Source organism: Silurus aristotelis (genome assembly GCF_946808225.1).
Source record: "Silurus aristotelis genome assembly, chromosome: 22".
NCBI classification, from domain to species: Eukaryota; Metazoa; Chordata; class Actinopteri; order Siluriformes; family Siluridae; genus Silurus; species Silurus aristotelis.
In genome coordinates, this window is record NC_139595.1 from 20,222,313 (window position 1) to 20,240,858 (window position 18,546).

General features: G+C 39.4%; 2 protein-coding genes across 4 annotated transcripts; one reads left to right on the forward strand and one right to left on the reverse strand.

Annotated features, from left to right (window-relative positions):
- Positions 1 to 692: 692 nt before the first annotated feature.
- On the forward strand, positions 693 to 7,159 carry gprc6a (G protein-coupled receptor, class C, group 6, member A). 2 transcript variants are annotated; one of them, XM_083524787.1, is made up of 7 exons: positions 693 to 1,836; positions 2,603 to 2,891; positions 3,068 to 3,844; positions 4,021 to 4,212; positions 4,304 to 4,427; positions 4,532 to 4,935; positions 5,067 to 5,235. In XM_083524787.1, the coding sequence occupies exons 1-7, from the start codon at positions 1,667 to 1,669 to the stop codon at positions 5,085 to 5,087; spliced, it is 1,977 nt and encodes a 658-aa protein (XP_083380913.1). In that variant the 5' UTR covers positions 693 to 1,666; the 3' UTR covers positions 5,088 to 5,235. The 2 variants fall into 2 exon arrangements, with proteins under 2 accessions (XP_083380913.1, XP_083380912.1); XM_083524786.1 differs by having other exon boundaries at positions 695 to 1,836; positions 4,532 to 7,159.
- Positions 6,839 to 17,382, reverse strand: kpna5 (karyopherin alpha 5 (importin alpha 6); the record flags this gene model as incomplete). 2 transcript variants are annotated; one of them, XM_083524789.1, is made up of 14 exons in its annotated part: positions 6,839 to 8,297; positions 8,377 to 8,555; positions 8,636 to 8,763; positions 8,925 to 9,050; positions 9,195 to 9,273; positions 9,365 to 9,528; positions 10,101 to 10,200; positions 10,475 to 10,563; positions 13,624 to 13,755; positions 13,848 to 13,942; positions 15,243 to 15,342; positions 15,473 to 15,574; positions 16,090 to 16,226; positions 17,238 to 17,382. In XM_083524789.1, 14 exons carry the CDS (start codon positions 17,239 to 17,241, stop codon positions 8,110 to 8,112), a joined length of 1,623 nt encoding a protein of 540 aa, XP_083380915.1. In that variant the 3' UTR covers positions 6,839 to 8,109. The 2 variants fall into 2 exon arrangements, with proteins under 2 accessions (XP_083380915.1, XP_083380914.1); XM_083524788.1 differs by lacking the exon at positions 17,238 to 17,382 and having other exon boundaries at positions 16,090 to 16,233.
- Positions 17,383 to 18,546: the final 1,164 nt, after the last annotated feature.

Consider the following 18,546-nt stretch of genomic DNA (forward strand, 5'->3'; position numbering starts at 1 on the left):
TAGGGTTAGAAAAATGAATTAAAAATGAATTTGCGTTTGAATTTTGACAGCCCTAATATATATATATATATATATATATATATATATATATATATATATATATATATATATATATATATATATATATATATATATATATATATATAATTATTATTATTATTATTAGGGCTGTCAAAATGCAAACGCCAATACATTTTAATGACACAAAATTGTATTAATACGCAAATAATGCATTTTTGTTTGACAATTTTTATAAAGAAATCAATAAATACATAAATAAATAAATGAATAAAGAAAGAAATATAAAAGAATCACAAGTAGAACCTTCAGCAACAACATCCTTTGAGATATTATATAAATAAATAAACTCTACCCAAAAATATTTTTATGATGATAAAAAATTATGTTCACAATTTCCCCTCTGAGGGTCAACAAATCCGTCCGCTAGTTTTGTGGCATTTTTCCTCATAACAGCAAAAACGAACTGAAATTACTGTATTTTTTCTGTCTGTTTAGATAAAAGCAATAAAAAAAATTTTTCATTATAAATCAATTACACTCATAATAACAAAACGCTGTTTTTGTAAAAATAAAGAAAACAGACAGGGGGCGCTATTTGCCGTCTCTGATATCTCTATTAACAGACACACAAATAAAACAACCTGAATCTCAGTGATTATTTGCCTCACAGAATATGAATCTATGTTCAAAAAACTCGAAATGTCTTTTATATAAACCAATTCACATCAAATATGTAAATGATGTAACTCCGTGTTGTGTATGTAGCTTTATGTTGTGTGATGTAACTCCGTGTTGTGTTTGTAGCTTTATGTTGTGTGATGTAACTCCGTGTTGTGTTTGTAGCTTTATGTTGTGTGATGTAACTCCGTGTTGTGTATGTAGCTTTATGTTGTGTGATGTAACTCCGTGTTGTGTATGTAGCTTTATGTTGTGTGATGTAACTCCGTGTTGTGTTTGTAGCTTTATGTTGTGTGATGTAACTCCGTGTTGTGTATGTAGCTTTATGTTGTGTGATGTAACTCCGTGTTGTGTATGTAGCTTTATGTTGTGTGATGTAACTCCGTGTTGTGTTTGTAGCTTTATGTTGTGTGATGTAACTCCGTGTTGTGTATGTAGCTTTATGTTGTGTGATGTAACTCCGTGTTGTGTATGTAGCTTTATGTTGTGTGATGTAACTCCGTGTTGTGTTTGTAGCTTTATGTTGTGTGATGTAACTTTGTAGCACCAGGGTTCAGGAGGAGCTTTGTCTCATGTCATTGTGTACTGCGGTAAATATGGTAGAAATGACAATAAAAGTTTCTTGACTTGAGTTGAATGTGTGTTTGTGCCTCATACAAAGTGTTTCTGAGATAAAATCTGAATCATCTGTAACCCTGATGAAGTTAAAGATCTTAATGTAAATGAAAGTTTTCGAGTGAAAAGGAACATCAATCGCATTGATCGAGTTCTGCAGCAACAAAGACACAGAAACCAAAAACTAAATCTATGTGCTTAAAGGCAATTACATGAGGGGAGGAGTTTGAATATTGTGTGTGTGTGTGTGTGTGATGACTTTAAGTGACTATGAGCTGTGAAACAAGGCACTCAAGGCACTCAGTTGAGACAATAGTGTGTGTATGAGTGTGTTTTTGTGCATGACAGAACAATGACAATGAAGATAACACTGTCCATGTTGCTGATGATTTTTAAGTTTGTGTCTTTAAAACACACCGGACTTTTCGCTCCTGGGAACATCATCATCGGAGGCCTTTTTCCGATCCACACTGCAGTGGAGCAACAAGAGAACATTTCTGATCACCAGACCAAGTGCACCATGTAAGTATCTCACACACACACACACACACACACACACACACACACACACACACACACACACACACACACACACACACACACACACACACACAGTGAATGTTATAATGATTTCAGATTTATTTTTTATTTCATATATTTTTCTAGGGTTAGGGTTATTGTTGGTTTATTAAAAATATCTAATATAATGTGCTTTATGATTAAGGACATTGCTCATTACTCAATACTCTCAGCTCCAGAATTATTGGCACTTCTAGTAAAGATTAAAAAAAATCATGAGAAATAGAAGGTCAGAGGGTCAGAAGAAACAAAAATATTTAATAGCAACTCAAGGTTGTTGTGGATACTCCCGCAAAAAAGATGAATTTCGACACTCTTATGCCTGAAGGAAGAACTGTGCTGATGTGATCAAGCTAAAAAGCTTGCTAGGTTGAATGAGGGTTTAAATCCCCACCCCCCATGGCACTTTCTGAGAAGAAGAGATTTTCACACCATCACCCCTGGATTAAACATAACAAATGATGATCCTCATATACATACATTTATATCCTTTCCAAGGCCACAGAAACATTGTTTATTAACAATAGAATCAAGCTACTGATGTCATTAGAATAAATTTACTTAGTTTTTGATTTAGTATATTTTAATATGGCATTAATGCTAATTAACCACAAGACATGTTTTCATCTTTTTCATGGGTGCAAATAATTGTGGTGCTGACCATAGCAGAGTTTAGATCTTGGTAGTTTATCATCTTTGTGTTCTGCAGCCTGAGTCCAGCTGGTCTGGCTCATACCCTGGCCATGATCCATGCAGTGGAAACTGCAAACAACTCACCTGAATTAACACACCTGGGCATCACTCTGGGATACCACATCCACGACACATGTTCAGATGTTACCACTGCACTCAGAGCCACCAAGGACTTTACTGCTGACTGCACATCTGGAACAAAAACTTCCCAATACACCCGTCCAGTGAAAGCAGTGATTGGAGCGTATCATTCTGAGACGTCCATCGCTGTGGCAAGAATGCTCAACCTGCAGTCCATACCTCAGGTTTACTTCCCCCACTTACATTTATATTTACAGCATTTAGCAGATACCTTCATCCAGAGTGACGTACAAAAGTGCTTTGAGTCTCTATCAATGAATAAATCAACAATGACTGTTTATTTATTGATACAATTAATATATTTTTTCTGATCTGAAGTTATTTTGTGTCCATTGTGCAGATTAGTTACGCTTCCACAGCAGATATTCTGAGTGACAAGGGTCGTTTCCCAGGGTTTCTGCGCACTGTTCCAAGTGATGTACACCAGACAAGTGCCATGGTTCAGCTCCTGAGTGGGAGGAAATGGACCTGGGTGGGTCTCCTGACCACGGATGGAGACTATGGACGTGCTGCTTCAGACAGTTTTGTTTCACAGGCAACTAAAGCTGGAATTTGTGTGGCTTTTACAGAAATACTTCCTGACTCTCTGAATGATAAACAAAAGCTGGAGGTCACAATCTCTCGCACTGCTCAGACCATCTACTCAAACCCAAAGGTGAGAGTCATCGTGTCTTTCACTAAACCAGAGCACATGAAGAAAGTGTTTAGTTTACTGGTGGAGCTCCCTACAGACCGGCGTCTCTGGATTGCAAGTGATAACTGGTCCACAGCTGGAGATGTGCTCAGTCCTCAGCATTTGGAACGTGTTGGATGGGTGCTGGGATTTTCATTCAAAAACAAAAACATCACAGACTTTGAGGAATATATAAAAAGTTTAGAACTGGACAGCGATGCTCAGAGGAACAACTCATTTCTTAAAGAGTTTCATTCCTTATTTGCAAACTTAGTGAATGCAGGTCCAGCTAAACTTTCCACCGCTTCAGATGTGCTGATAACAAGTGCTCAGGTAGGCGTGGTGTTCAGTGTTCAGATGGCGGTGAACGCAATCGCTCAGGTGGTGGCGTCTATCTGCAAAAACACCGACTGCATGGCTTCAGGGGCTGTAAAATGGCATGAGGTAAATCACAGTTTAAATTTCACCAATTGTTTTATTTGTGAACTTGTTACTGACAATCAGATAACTTACTGCTCACTACTGTAATACTCAAGTTAAACTAACTAGCCAGCTGGCTAACATCAGTGCAGTGTGCTAACATTATTATTATTGTCCTGAATACCATGGTAATGTTGCAGCTGCTGTCCACCTTAAAGAACAGAAGGCTCGAGTTGGATGGTGTCTCGTATGAGTTTAATAAGGATGGAGACATTAACCTCGGCTATGACGTTTCTCTGTGGAATGCTGAAGGAGTAAAAGTGGAGACGCTGAACATTGTATCTCACTATCAGTCATCAGACAGCAGCCTGAACACCACCACAGTAACACTGGTCATTATTCACACTGAAACCTCTCTGTCTGTCTATCTGTCTCTCTCTGTCTCCGATTCTGTCTTACTTTAATTTCTTGCTGTGTTTTTAGAGTTTGGTGTCTAAATGCTCAAACAGCTGTGAACCGGGACAGTTTAAAAAAAGTGTTGAAGGTCAGCACACTTGCTGTTATGAGTGTATCGACTGTGCAGAGAACCAATACACCAACAACACAGGTAAAACACACACACACACACACACACACACACACACACACACACACCTTTTACCCTGTAATTGTTCCAATGAAATTTCCCTTTAATGTGTGTGTGTGGTTCAGATATGGATCAGTGCTACAGTTGTGATGTGAGCAGCCAGTGGGCAGAGGCAGGCAGTTCGGTGTGCAGGATAAAGCTGGTGGATTATTTCTCCTGGACTGATCCCTTGGCAGGGGTTTTGGTTTCTTTCGCTGTTCTTGGTGTGCTTGTGGTTTTTGCTGTATCAGCTCTTTTCTTTCAACACAGAGGTTCTCCAGTGGTAAAGGCGGCTGGTGGTTCCTTGTGTCAGCTCATCCTCATGTCTCTGAGTGGAAGTTTTGCGAGTGCCATACTGTTTGTGGGAAAGCCGACAGCCATGCAGTGTAAAGTGCGTCAGGTTCTTTATGGCCTCAGTTTCACTGTCTGTGTTTCCTGCATCCTGGTAAAGTCTCTGAAGATCCTGCTGGCGTTCCACATGAACCTGATGGTAAAGCAGCTACTGCGTCGTCTCTATAAGCCATATGCAATTGTAAGCATGTGTGTGGCGTTGCAGGTTGTGACCTGTTCATGCTGGTTAGTCCTCAAAAGCCCTACAACCTCATCATCTGTGTTTCTCAGGAGTGTCCTAGAGGAGTGTGATGAGGGATCATATGTAGCTTTTGGAGTGATGCTAAGCTACATTGCTCTAATGGCATTAGTCTGTTTTGCCTTTGCTTTTCAAGGACGAAAACTTCCACACAAATACAATGAGGCAAAATTCATCACCTTTGGTATGCTGATCTACCTCATCGCATGGATCATTTTCATCCCCACATATGTCAACACAAAGGGGAAATACCTTCCGGCCGTGGAAATGATCGTCATCCTGATCTCCAGCTACACTGTCCTGAGCTGCCAATTTCTCCCAAAATGTTACATCATCATATTCAGGAAGACTCAGAACACCAGAGATGCCTTCGTTAGGAGCATTTATGAATATTCCAAAAGGACTGTGGTAAACTTTTGTCCATCACAAAGAGAGAAACAAACGGCACCTCATGCCTCGTCTAACCCGAGCTTTGTTCCTGAGAACCTGACATAGAATATACAAAATCAAGTTCAAACACCATAAAAAATAAAAGCTAAAGTAAGTGTATTTTATTCTAAAATTAACTTTAAATACATTTTACTGCTATTGAATAAAATAAACTATTTAAATCAGGCAAAGCAATGAGAATTTATACAGGATCATTTCAGCTCATTCATTCTGAACTTATATGTTTGCTCTAAAATGTCATGTCACGTCTTCAAATTATTAATAACAAACACCGGAAAAGTAAAATAGGAAAAGCAACAAATGAGAAAAATGCAAAGTAAAACTTTAACCCCAAATTACAAAATTCTCACAGTGAAACTCCAGATATTACAGCTACAGACTCAAACACTGATTATTATAAATCTGTTGTGTGTGAAACTGGATGTTCATGAAGAGCGAGAGGGAAAATCCTGTAACACAATAATCATCACTGATGAGGTCATGATGATGTTTTGGCTGGAGGCTAAATTCCATTTCATCTCTCAGATTACAAGCCTCTGACATTGAACATTTCGGGAATGTTTCAAAGAGCAGAAATTTTATTTTATGCCAAATATAAAAACGAGGAAAAAAAAAAAAAAAAAAAAAAACATTGTGGAAAAAGTAAAACCAGAAATCTATTCATTTTATTCCTTGTACTTTGTTACAATTATTTATTTCTTATTGACAATTAAAATATAAATATAATAAACATTTTTTATATATTAAAGCACTTATCTACACATTTCTTTCTATGCATTTAGGATTTAAATGACTATAGTTCTCCACTTTACTCTGTAGAAGTGCAGGAGGAACCACAACAGGAGAAGAAAAGTTGCTTTTATGCGTTATGAAATGTCATTAGGTCTAGCCTAAAGGGCGTCTCTGGGGGTTTTGGTGATGAATATTTTGTGCTGCTGTTTTTCAGAATGTAACATTTTAGGACAAATCACACTGATTACTCACTGTCTGGTCTCCAGCAGGTGTTCACCTGGAAATCTCAGAGAAAATCACTGATGTGTTTAGAACAATCCCGCATTCATCTCTGTACAGAGAGAAGAGTATAGAATTCTCAGAACATTCAAACCTCATATTACAGCAACATGATGTTAGAATTGAAATTAAAACAATGAATAAAGTGATTCCTAAAAAAAAAACCCTAAATAAAAAATATATATATATACACATTATCATAAAACTATTAGAATACTAAACAAAGCTAATTACCATAAACAAATCATTTCTATAAAACCTTCCTTGCTGTTACTCAGATTTTAAATATTTATTTGGTACAGTTTTTCCCCTGGATGGACAATTCTGCAGTAATAAACAGCACTTTTAAACAAAGCAAACCAGAACATTTTATTAGTTCTCATTTTGTACAACTTCAACATTCTGATGCCCTTTACACTGCACATCAGTACAGACACCAACTTTATTCAACATGAAAATCATCGTACAAACCATGAGAAATAGTTCAGCATTTTACTGCATGTGCTTCTGTAACACTCTCTTTAACTGGACTTGCCTCCATTTGGCCGAAAGAAGATCAAAGAAATTCAATATCATTAATAAGCTACAGATCATGCTGAAGAAACTCGTATAAGGGGAAAAGATTCCACAGCAAAAGAACAAAAACTCAATTTCTCCATTAGCATGCTTTCTAAAAAGCCCAGCATTAGTATTCTATAGTGTGGAGAAACTTCATAGTTTATGAATTAATTATTCTGATCCATTTTTCTGGAAACCCACACCTTTAAATCGGGCTGTGTTCCAATGACATTATTAAACGTACGTGTGTCCACTTTCCTCCGCAGCTATGAGACAGCCTGTCCCATTACATTGTCCCGACTGAACAGTATTCAAATGTTTATTAGCTGTGGAATGGAGTCTCTGTAACTGCACCAGCTCTTTACCAACCCGAGCGTTCAGCAGTGACTTGTGCACACTTATGGGAAGCGTTGAAGTGGACACGCGAGTCACAGATGGGAAAAACAATAAAAGCTTAAAGGAACATTATAAACTGCAATCACATCAGCCCTAATAAATACCACTGCAATATAGTGACATTCTGTCTCTTGATCTGGTCTCACCGTAAACCTCACACACCTACAAACACACTTTCTGATGTAAAACTGATTACTGACGGAACTTTTTCACCTCACTGAATGTGTGATATTTTCCTTTATAAAATCCAGCAATTCAGAAATAAATAAAGAGGACAGAAGTTTAGAGAGAAAATTAGTGTAAAACAAAACAGCAATAATCTGGGCGTGTCTGACACGGGTGTGTCCCACATGGGTGTGTCCTGTACAGCTGATTGGCTGATGAGAGCAGTTTGTATTATAGAGAGAGAACTCAAGTGCATCCTGCTGATCAGTACAGGGTTAGAGAGGTAGCTTCACATTATAGAAGGGATGCAAAGTTTTAGGGTCACCAGTGCCAATGTGTTAGAAAATATAATAATAATAATAATAATAATAGATAGGCTTGAAAAAGTCTGTGAAAGTCTGAGCTCAGAACTCAAGAAATCAAGTGACATTTTCTCCTCTGTGTACAAGGATGGAAATAAAAGAAAGAGATGGAGAGATGGTGGGGTGGAGATACTTATAGCTGAAAACGGTCCATGGGCCCATGATGCTGTTGAAAAATGTACTGGTCCTGGTTCTGGTCCACTTGAGGGGCGATGTTGGCATCCTCCTCCTCCACACCAAAGTAATGCTCAATTAAATCAAATGCTTTCTGATAAATCTCCTGATTCTCATGGCTCTGCAGGAACTCGATCTTATCCAAACCTGCAGCACAAATAACTTTCAAATATATAGTAACCAAAACAGACTATATAGCAACGTGTGTGAGTGTGTGTGTATATACCATAGGCCTCCTCAATGAGTGCACAGTATGGATTGATGCCTGTGCCGTTTTGTTTGGATTCCTGCTCCCCCAGCCGCAGGATATTTTCCAGACCATTCAGAGAAACTTGAACAATTTTTGAATCCATCACAGTCAGCAGGTCACACATCGGCTTAATGCAATTTAGAGACACCAAGTACCTGTCTCACACACACCAAAATCTATTATATTACTTGAAGTAAACATCAGTGTATTGATGTTAATCAGAGCTGTGATAAACCTGATTTGCTCTGGTGTTCCCCCACTGGTGGCATTAGTGATGGCCCATGCTGCTTCCTTCCTGGTGCGGAATTCTGCTTTTTGTAAGATCTCGATCAGCACAGGGAAAATGTTTGCATCGATCACCGTCTGCATAAAGAAACACAATGACCACATATCAGAACTAAGTACCTTGGAGAACTAAGCACAGGTCTTCTGTGGATGTAGGCTCCTCAAATCCTTTTGTCTCTTCATGTGTTCCCAGTAAGACACTTTGTTGTTTTTAATTGTGGACTTTTTGAGAGATTTACCTGGATCTGCGCTCGGTTCCCTGCTGTGATGTTTGAAACGGTCCAACATGCTTCCTTCTTTATTGATTCTTTAGGACTGCTGAGCAGGTGAAGGAGACAGGGTAATGCTGAACAGTTCAGGATCACCTAACACACACACACACTTATACATTACTAATGAATCTTTAAATGCACAATGAACAATAACTCTAATCATGTTCCGCACTCATGACTTGCAGAAGCCAAATTTGAGAATAAGAGAACGACGAAGTAAGAAACTTGGTTGTGCACCTGAGTCTGAATATCATCTCCAGTCACGATGTTCCCCACAGCCCGCAGTGCAGGAGACACCACTTTATAATCACCGTGCCTGAGGAACCCATACAGAACTGTGTTGCTGGGGTTTAGAGTTACACTTAGATGCGTGCGTGTGTGTGTGTGTGTGTGTGTGTGTGTCTTACATGAGCAGCTCCACTAATCTGCGACAGACTCCAGAGTCAATTACAGCCTGGATTTTCTCATTTGGACCATCAGACAGATAGGACAGTGCCCAGCATGCATCTGCTAAAACATCTGGATCACTGCTGAACAGCAGTCTGGAAAGGACACTGAGACATGGAGACACCTGTGAAAACAACACACACACTGCTTTAACTAGAAACACACACAAACTTTTCTACACCTTTCTAAGCATTACATATTATATGGAAACCATTGCTTATTTTTTTATTACATACTTTGATAAGAAGTGTGAATTATTCTTTCATTTTTGTTTATTTTGATATTATGCATGTAATGTAGATCAGTAGGTCAGAGGTCAGGCTCAAGAACCTGAGCACCTCTCCAAACCACACCCACATTTTGACCATGACCATTTCAACCAAACCCCGTCTCAGCCAAGTCTTTACTCGCCCCAGGGGGTGTATGTGCCTTTAGTATAAATGTTGTGTTTTGGGACATTGTGTAAATTAGTACCATTTTTTTTTTTTCAGTACATTGAGCCTCTATTAGCTCACACGAGTTACATCACCAGCACAGCATGACAATTATTCTTCACATTTCACTCTCTCTTTATAGATTAACTAAAATTCAGTGCTTAGTCACCCAATAGTTCTGCTGTCATCATCCACAGTACAAATGATTTTTAGAACACTAATTAGTAATGCTGTTTGCTAGAGGAAACATTAGTGTGTGTACCTTGCTGAACTCTGGTGGAGGGTTTTTACCTCTGCACAGGTTGGATAAAGCCCACACAGCATTCCGAGTGGTGGTAAGACGATTTGATTTTGCAAGTAACCTGCAGAAACACACACACACACACACACACACACACACACACACACACACACACACACACACACACACACACACACACACACACACACACACACACACACACACACACACACACACAGAAAGGCAAATAATTTGTGATGTAATCAGTTCTTTTTAACAGCATTATATCCTGTATAATTTAGAGGTGAAGATTAAGAAGGTGGTGATCTAAAGTGATGGTGTGTTGAAGTAATGATGATGATGATGATGATGGCTGTGTCCCTAATCACACTCACTGCTGTAGTGAAGGAAGTATTCCACAGTTCAGGACAAAATCTCTACACTCTGCATTATCTCCAGCAATGTTTCCGAGCGCCCACACAGCCTGCACACACACACACACACACACACACACACACACACACACACACTCTTAACATACACTGTGGTGCATGATCTTTAACCCTTTAAGCACCTACCTAGTTACCAACTCAATAACTAGTTTCTCTTCTCTTCTCTCTCTCTTTAAACTCAACATGGCACAGTGAGAGCAGCAACTCCTTTGTTTTTCTTTTCCCACTTTTAACTCAGTTTTCTTTTTACTTAGTTCTTACACACTCGGTATGATTACAACACAAGTTTTACACTTTTTTTTTTTTTTTTTTAATGGTCCTTCTGCTGCTCTTAGCACTTTTTGTGAGAAGTGGAACTCAGTGGAGTGGTGCTGTGTTTAAGTACACTCGCGATCAGCTGCTTGCGCTCTCCAAACCAGCGCTTCTTTCTGGATTTCCTGGAGATTAGGAGGAGACGCCGCGGGTACAGAGCCGGTGAGAAGGTCAGAGTGGAGCGGAGGAGATTGAAACCTCTGATCCCGTCTGTCATCATGGGGAACGCACTTTGTGTAATAAGATGGATAAACTGTGCGTGCTGAGTCGGACCCAGAATGAATACAGAGAGCATCTTCACGTGCTTTACGGAGACGTGGCTGGAGACTTCCCGGATCATAGCGCCTCCATAACCAGTTTTAAACTTATTCGGGTGGACAGAGACGCAATGCTCAGTGGTAAAAAGAAGGGTGGTGAAATTGTGTATGTGAATGAGAGATGGTGTACCAGACACTTTACCAGGAAGGAACATCTTTGCTCTCCGTATATTGAACATTTATCTGCGGGTATACGCCCATACTATTTACCGAGGGAATTCTCCTCTGCCATTTTAATCGGTGCTTACTGATATTAACTTCTGCTACAACACCTGTATCCCTCAATCATCCCAACAAAAAGCCTTGAATCATTAGCCACCTGAAAGAACTTCAACAAAAAGGAGAGAGCTTTTAGGTCTGGTGATAGGTATGAACTGAAGAGGATACAGCGAGAACAGAGGGTGAGACTGAGGAAATGCAAGGACTCGTATCGACAAAAGCTGGAGAGTAAACTTCATTAAAACATCATTAGAGATGTTTGGATGGAAATAAAGCAGATCACCAGCTTCAACATTAAAGACCGTCAGCAGGAGGAGCCTGGACAGAGCCAACGAGCTGAACTTGCATTTTTACAGATTCAGCACAGGACCCCTGGCTGGGCCAGTCTTCACACCGTCAAATCAACACCTACATTACCATCATCAGCAACTCCTGAGAACCCCTGCTCACAAGACAGGAGAAACAAACAAAACAAGGCTGCAGGCCCTGATGGTATAAGCCCCAGGAACCTAAAGTCGTGTGCTTTTCAGTTGTCTGGTATCCTGCAATACATCTTCAACCAGAGTCTGATGCAGGAAAGAATAGTGGTGCTATGGAAAACATTGTGTGAAGTACTGGTATCTAAGAAGGCTGTTCCTTCTAGCCTCAATGACTTCAGACCAATCGCAATGACGTCAGATATCATGATGATGTTGGAGCACCTAGTTTTGGCACATCTAGGACCACTGGTTAAACCTTCTCTGGACCAACTACAATTTGCCTACCAGCCTCATGTGGGCATGAATGATGCAGTGATCTAGCTGTTGCAGTGTGCTCACTCTTTCCTGGATGGATGTAGTGGTATTGTGAGGATCATGTTTATTTCATTTCTTCAGTGCCTTTAATAAAATACAACCATTTCTTCTGAGTGAGGAGCTGCTCAGGATGGGTTTCAGCACGTCCATTGTGACCTGGATAACTGACTATCTGTTAGAAAAGCCCAGTTTGTAAGGTTGGGGAATTCCCTGTATGATGTGGTGGTCAGTAACACAGGAGCACCTCAGGGGACTGTCCTTTCTCCATTACTGTTCACTCTGTACACCTCAGATTTCCAATACATCTCAGAGTCCTGCCCACTGCAAAAGTTCTCTGATGGCTCTGCAGTGGTGGGGTGTATTGGGGATGGTCAGGAGTCAGAGTAAACAAGACATCTGGACAGCTTTGTGGAGCAGTGCACCAGGAATCATCTGCTACTGAACAGTGTTAAAACCAAGGAGATGATAGTGAACTTTAGGAGGGTAAAACTGTGATTAAACACGTTACCATCATGGGTTGTGGTTGTGGACAACTACAAATACTTTTGGATGTTCACTTTAACTGCAGATTGGACTGGAGGACAGACACTGACGCTGTGTATAAGAAGAGGTTAAGGAGACTTTATTTCCTGAGGAAACTATGATCCTTTAATGTATTCAGCAGGATGCTGGAAATCGTTTATCAGTCTGTTGTAGCAGGTGCCCTTTATAATACTGTGGTCTGCTGGGAAACAGCATTAGTGCCAGGGATGCAGGTAAGATAAAAAAAAATCATCCGCAAGGCCAAATACATGATCAGACACAAACTGGACAGATTGGAGACAGTGAGGGAGGACAGGTCACTGAACAAACTCCCGTCAATCATGAAATCTCGATCACACCCACTACATGATCCCATACAGGGGCAGTGGAGTTCATTCTCCCAAAGACTGATTCAGATTCACTGTTACAAAGAACGAGTCAGCAAATCATTCCTACTGTATGCCATTGCATTGTAAAAAGACTCACATGATTACACGTGATAACATACTGATATATATATATATATATTTATTTATTTATTATTTACGGTCACTTTACACACACACACACACACACACACACACACACACACACACACACACACAGAATTTGCACACTTTTTTTTTCTTTCTGAATTCTCAGTTCTGTTTTTTATGTAGAATTATCTTCCAATATTATATTTATTTATATATTTATAAATAAATGTATCCACTTATTTTTAAGTTGAATTAATTACATTTTATTCAAATATCTTATTTTATTTGTATTTTACCCCAATCCATATAAACTAAACACCACTTAAACAGTCCACATTACTCGTGCCTAACTAGGGGGAAATAGGAGAGATTCATTAAACTGTCCAGAACTAGTGCCTGCTAAACTTGAGGGTTAGCACTAAACTGGCTGAACTTGCAATGTTAATGCTCACCTGCTCCTGTACATCTTCATACTCAGAGTTGAGTAGCTCGATGAATATAGGAACAGCTCCTGTTTCAATTACCACTTTAGTGTGCAGGAACGTTCCGGAGGCTATGTTGGTCAGAGCCCAGGCTGCTTCAAACTATGCCAAGAGAAAGCACACAAATAAAAGCAATTTATTTATTTTCATCACATGTACTGTGCAGGTCTGTGTGCATTGTTGATGTTTCTTACCTGCAGAGTGCAGTTATCGCTCCTCCTCAGAAACTCTACAAACCTGCTCACTACACCAGGCGTGGCAATGACCTCATCAATGGGCGGATTCGGCTCTGTTCAAAGAGTTTATTTCAATTAATAAACAAACTATGGACTTTAAATATGATAAAGGGGTTAAAGTTTTTGTGGTAGTGCATTGGTTAAGGTGTTAAACTTCTGATAAGTAGGTTGGTATTTAAAATCCCACCACCACCAAGTTACCACTGCTGGGCCCTTGAAGAAGGCCCTTAACCCTTTGTCAAATGCTTTAAATCATGGTTGTCTAAATTTTTAATTGGTCTGAATCAAAGTCTAAAAATATAATGGTCTATTGGAGCTACAGTCTTAAACAAGCTGTTTTTGAATATTTCGATCCTGTTTCTCTCTCCACCCTTTCAGACATTGTTTCTTTCTTAATGCCAACATCATCTCCGAGATGTAGTACCGACCAAAGTACTAAAATAGGATTTCAGTTGCATGGGCCCCTGCCTTGTAGCCTTTTTTAATGATTGTCTAAGGTCAGGGTATGTGACAGATTGTTTAAAAAAAAATAATAATAATAATAATTAAAAAAAAAATCTTGACCCATCTGTATTAGCTCATTTCAGAACCGTTGCACACTTACCCTTCCTTTCTAAAAAAAAATAAAATAAAAAAACAAAACAAAAAAAAGACCCACTTATTCACCAAAGCCTTTGCTGTGTAGTAGACAGTGTGCAGTCTCCTGCTTCTTAACCTTTATTTTAATTGTTGTGTTTTAATGCTTAATTTATTTTAATTCTTATGATTTACTTCTTTCTTTTATGATATTGTATATTTTATGTTAACTCTAATTGCATTAATATTTTGCACATTGACTTTTGCACTGTGTTCAGCACCTAGGTTCTACCTACTAGTTTTTAGGTGCTCTAAAAATAAAGATTGATTTGAATTGAACATGGCAGCGTCTTCACAAAGCAAGCAATCAAGGAAAACATTTGCTCAGGGTCACCAGAAATGGCGGAACCAAAGAGATGCAAGATCGCAAGTGAGTGTAGAAAATTTCAGACTTCATGGAAACCAAGGGAAAGCCATCGTAAGAACCAATCTGAGGCTGAGAGAATGACCTGCCAACCAGTCAGTAGAAAATAAAGTGAAAATCTATTAATAGAGACCACCTCCATGGCTTTTTTTTCCTTCAAACATGTTCAATTATTAAATCTAATTTACCTGCATTTGATTGATTTTTTTCGAATATTAGTGCATTAAAAGTGATGCAGTGCCTCACGTGTAGCGAGAGGCCCAGTCCTTCATATATTTTTCTGTATGTCCCCCTCAGGAAAAAGATTTGGACACCCCTGTAATAATTGTTAAATGTGAATGCAAATTTAGTACCTTTTGAGAGTAACTTCCTGAATTTCTGTGTGGCAAGGAGCTGCTGGTCTGCATCTTCAGAAAAAATCATCTGAACCATGTCTGGTGTAATAACTGCATCCTGCAGGAAACAAAAAACGCCACCATTTTCACACCTGTGTCTCTGTGACGGGGTGTGGAAATCCCCCCCATACGCTCACAATACAGGGAGTATTATGAAGTTTGTGGAACAGGAGCTGAAAGCCACTCACTGAGGACATTGGCACGGTAGAGCTGATGTCTGGGTCCTGGATGGGACACTCGAGCATAGACTCATCACATGATGGTGCACACACATTCCTCCTCTTAAACAGCTGAACACAAGAAAGAACAATTCATCAACATCTGGGCTGTATAAAATATCCCTCAGTGTCATCACATCGTTAATCTTATATTCCATCTCCATTATATAACTCATATCTTATATTTAATCAGGCTGTCTGACAATATATATGAGAAATTAGATAACATTTCATTTCAGTCAGTAATTTCTAAATCAGTGCATCACTAGTTGCCAAGGTGATGGTGAACAGCTGTAGTGTAAAAGTCTTCCTGTATGATAATGATGAACATTGTACAGTGAGTGAGGTGTGTACAAAAGGGAGGTGGTAGCTCAGTGTTTAAAGCTCTAGGTTACTGATCAGAAGGTTTGGGGCTCAAGCCCTGGAAATGTCAAGATTGACACTCTCTGGGCCCTTGCGCATGGCCTTGAGCCACAGATGGTTAAGGGCCGTGCGCAAGGGCCCAGAGAGTGTCAAGCTTGACATTTCCAGGGCTTGAACTAATAATATGAGTGCCTATTGTGTATGTGTTGATGTGAATGATCCACCTGCTCTTCTCTTTTCTGTTTGCGGAGCTGAATGCCCTCCTCCTCTCTGCGCCGTCGCATCTCCTGTGGGTTCAGAGCTTTGTTCTTGTAGCTCTTCATCCGATAATTCTCTTTTCCTGGACTCGCCATCGCACCTTCTAACATCAAACAGTAAACACCATCAGATCCGTCCTTTCATACTGAGACTTGTGTGTTTATCTGACAGTTATTTTTATATAGAACACACACTAAAAATTCTTTTTTACATGCTGTGTTTAAAATACGAGGCATTCATTTAATTATTTGCTGCTAATTTGTAGACTGGCAGTATGTTTTTATTAAACTAAAAAAGCAAGCTCAGTATTTCAGTTGAGAACAGCACATGAATTAAACTCGTGTTTTGTAATGAAAATCTCTATTAGTTATGAAGTGTTTACATTCTATTTAAACTAATACAACTTTTTAAACATACAACCGAAACTCCATTAATTTATTAACTCAGGAACTGTTCAATCCACCCCCCAACCCTAAGCCTTATCCCTACCCTAACCCAACCCAACCCTAACCCAACCCAACCCTAACCCAACCCAAACCCCTGTGTGAGACAATGCACACAATGTTCATTGTTGAAAATGCCTGTCCTGTGGTCTTAGAACTGTAGGAGTCAATTTCTATCATTATGTTGGTGTGTGACATTTACAATAAATCTGGCTGAGCAGAGGTGTGTGTGTGTGTGTGTGAGAGAGAGAGGAAGGGATGGGTGATGTTCATGTGTGCCCATGTGTATGATGTGGCTCTTTGCGGTAACACAGTAAAAAATGTGGCTCTCGGTCTCTGACTGGTTGGCCACCCCTGCCCTGAGTGAACCCCTGAGTGAACCCCTGAGTGAACCCCTGAGTGAACCCCTGAGTGAACCCCTGAGTGAACCCCTGAGTGAACCCCTGAGTGAACCCCTGAGTGAACCCCTGAGTGAACCCCTGAGTGAAGCTCATTCATATCCGCCCGAGTGCTCAACACCGACCGCTAAAACCGCTAATGCTAATGAACTAGCCGTGTTAGCTTTAAAACTCCGCCCGAAACCAACACTTCCGATATTTTACATTCTTCAGACTTAAAGCGGATTTAATTCCTGGACCATAAAAAGTAAATAAACACTCAGCAATTCTCACCCATTTACTGTCAAAAACAAGCCGTATTTAATGTCCTCTCAGACTTCCTCCTGCACTCAGTACAGCAATATGGCGGCCAACAAACCCTGACGTTTCCGCTACCTCACTTCCTGTTCTACTTCCGACCTTACTTCCGGTTTTATACTCCACCTGTATTCCGGTCAGCCCAAGACAATTATATTTTGTATACATTGATTTGTATATGCATGTCCATACTTATTTATTAATTCATAATTTATGTATTTCTCTTCTACCTTTCTACACCGCTCTGCTGTTCTATACTAGTATGTACTTTTCTATACTGCTCTATGCATCTCTGTGCTGCTCGGTGTACTTCTTAGCAGCTGCATCTCACTGTGCTATTATTCTTTTTTTGTACTGTGTTGTATAGCACCTCAGTCCTGGAGGAACATTGTGTCATTTCACTGTATATTGTACCAACTGTTTTGTATTGTTTTGTATTGTAACCCTAACCCTAGATTTGTTACTCATTTTTTGCCAACATTCTTCACTTAAAGTCATACATGCAGTTAATAAAAGGTTCGCATAAACATCATGTTGATAAGAATCGGTTGCTTCTGTTTAGATCACTCATCTGACCAATCGTGCTGTGGACTGAGCTTAGGACCGCCCACTTATTTACATATGGACAGAGAAGTACAGAAATAAATGAAGAAATGCCCAGAGGTGGCAAAAATACAAACATCCTTCACTTAAGTAGAAGTGCAGATACTCATGTAATAAAATACTCGGGTAAAAGTTAAAATACTGTCTATGCTTTTTAACTCAAGTTAAAGTAAAAAAGTTTGGGCTCTGACATGTACTTAAGTAAAAAGTAGCCTTTATTACTACCTGTTTCAGTGTCACGCTGGTAACTGGACGTAACATCATATTAACATTCAGGGCTGTCAATCGATTAAAATATTTAACCACAACTTAATCGCACATTTCTGTTTTCTAAATGTACCATATATTAACCCTAACCCTAACCCAGACTCAAGAGGGAACCCTTATCCTCATCTGGGTGCCACTGAATGTCAATTTTTTTTTACAGATAAACGATGTTGAGGTGCAGTGATGGAGATCAGAGCAAACTGTAGTCCTGAGTCAGTGTAGCAGAGTGTTGACATTAACTACAGTCCAAATCCAAAGCGTTAAGGAGAAACCTTGGTTAATGGGCTGAAAATGGTGCAATGAGAAGATGTAGACATATATTAAATTCATTCATTTAATTAAGTAAAAAAATTGACTAAAAATTTATTTATTTATAGACATCATTTGGGCCAGTGGTGTGTGAGTAATCAAATAT

Bases quoted from the DNA above. Each gene is read 5' to 3' on its own strand.
- gprc6a (XM_083524786.1), top strand. From the start codon at position 1,667: ATGACAATGAAGATAACACTGTCCATGTTGCTGATGATTTTTAAGTTT. The intron at 2,892-3,067 runs GTTTACTTCCCC...TCCATTGTGCAG, and splicing joins ACCTGCAGTCCATACCTCAG to ATTAGTTACGCTTCCACAGC. The intron at 3,845-4,020 runs GTAAATCACAGT...GTAATGTTGCAG, and splicing joins GGGCTGTAAAATGGCATGAG to CTGCTGTCCACCTTAAAGAA.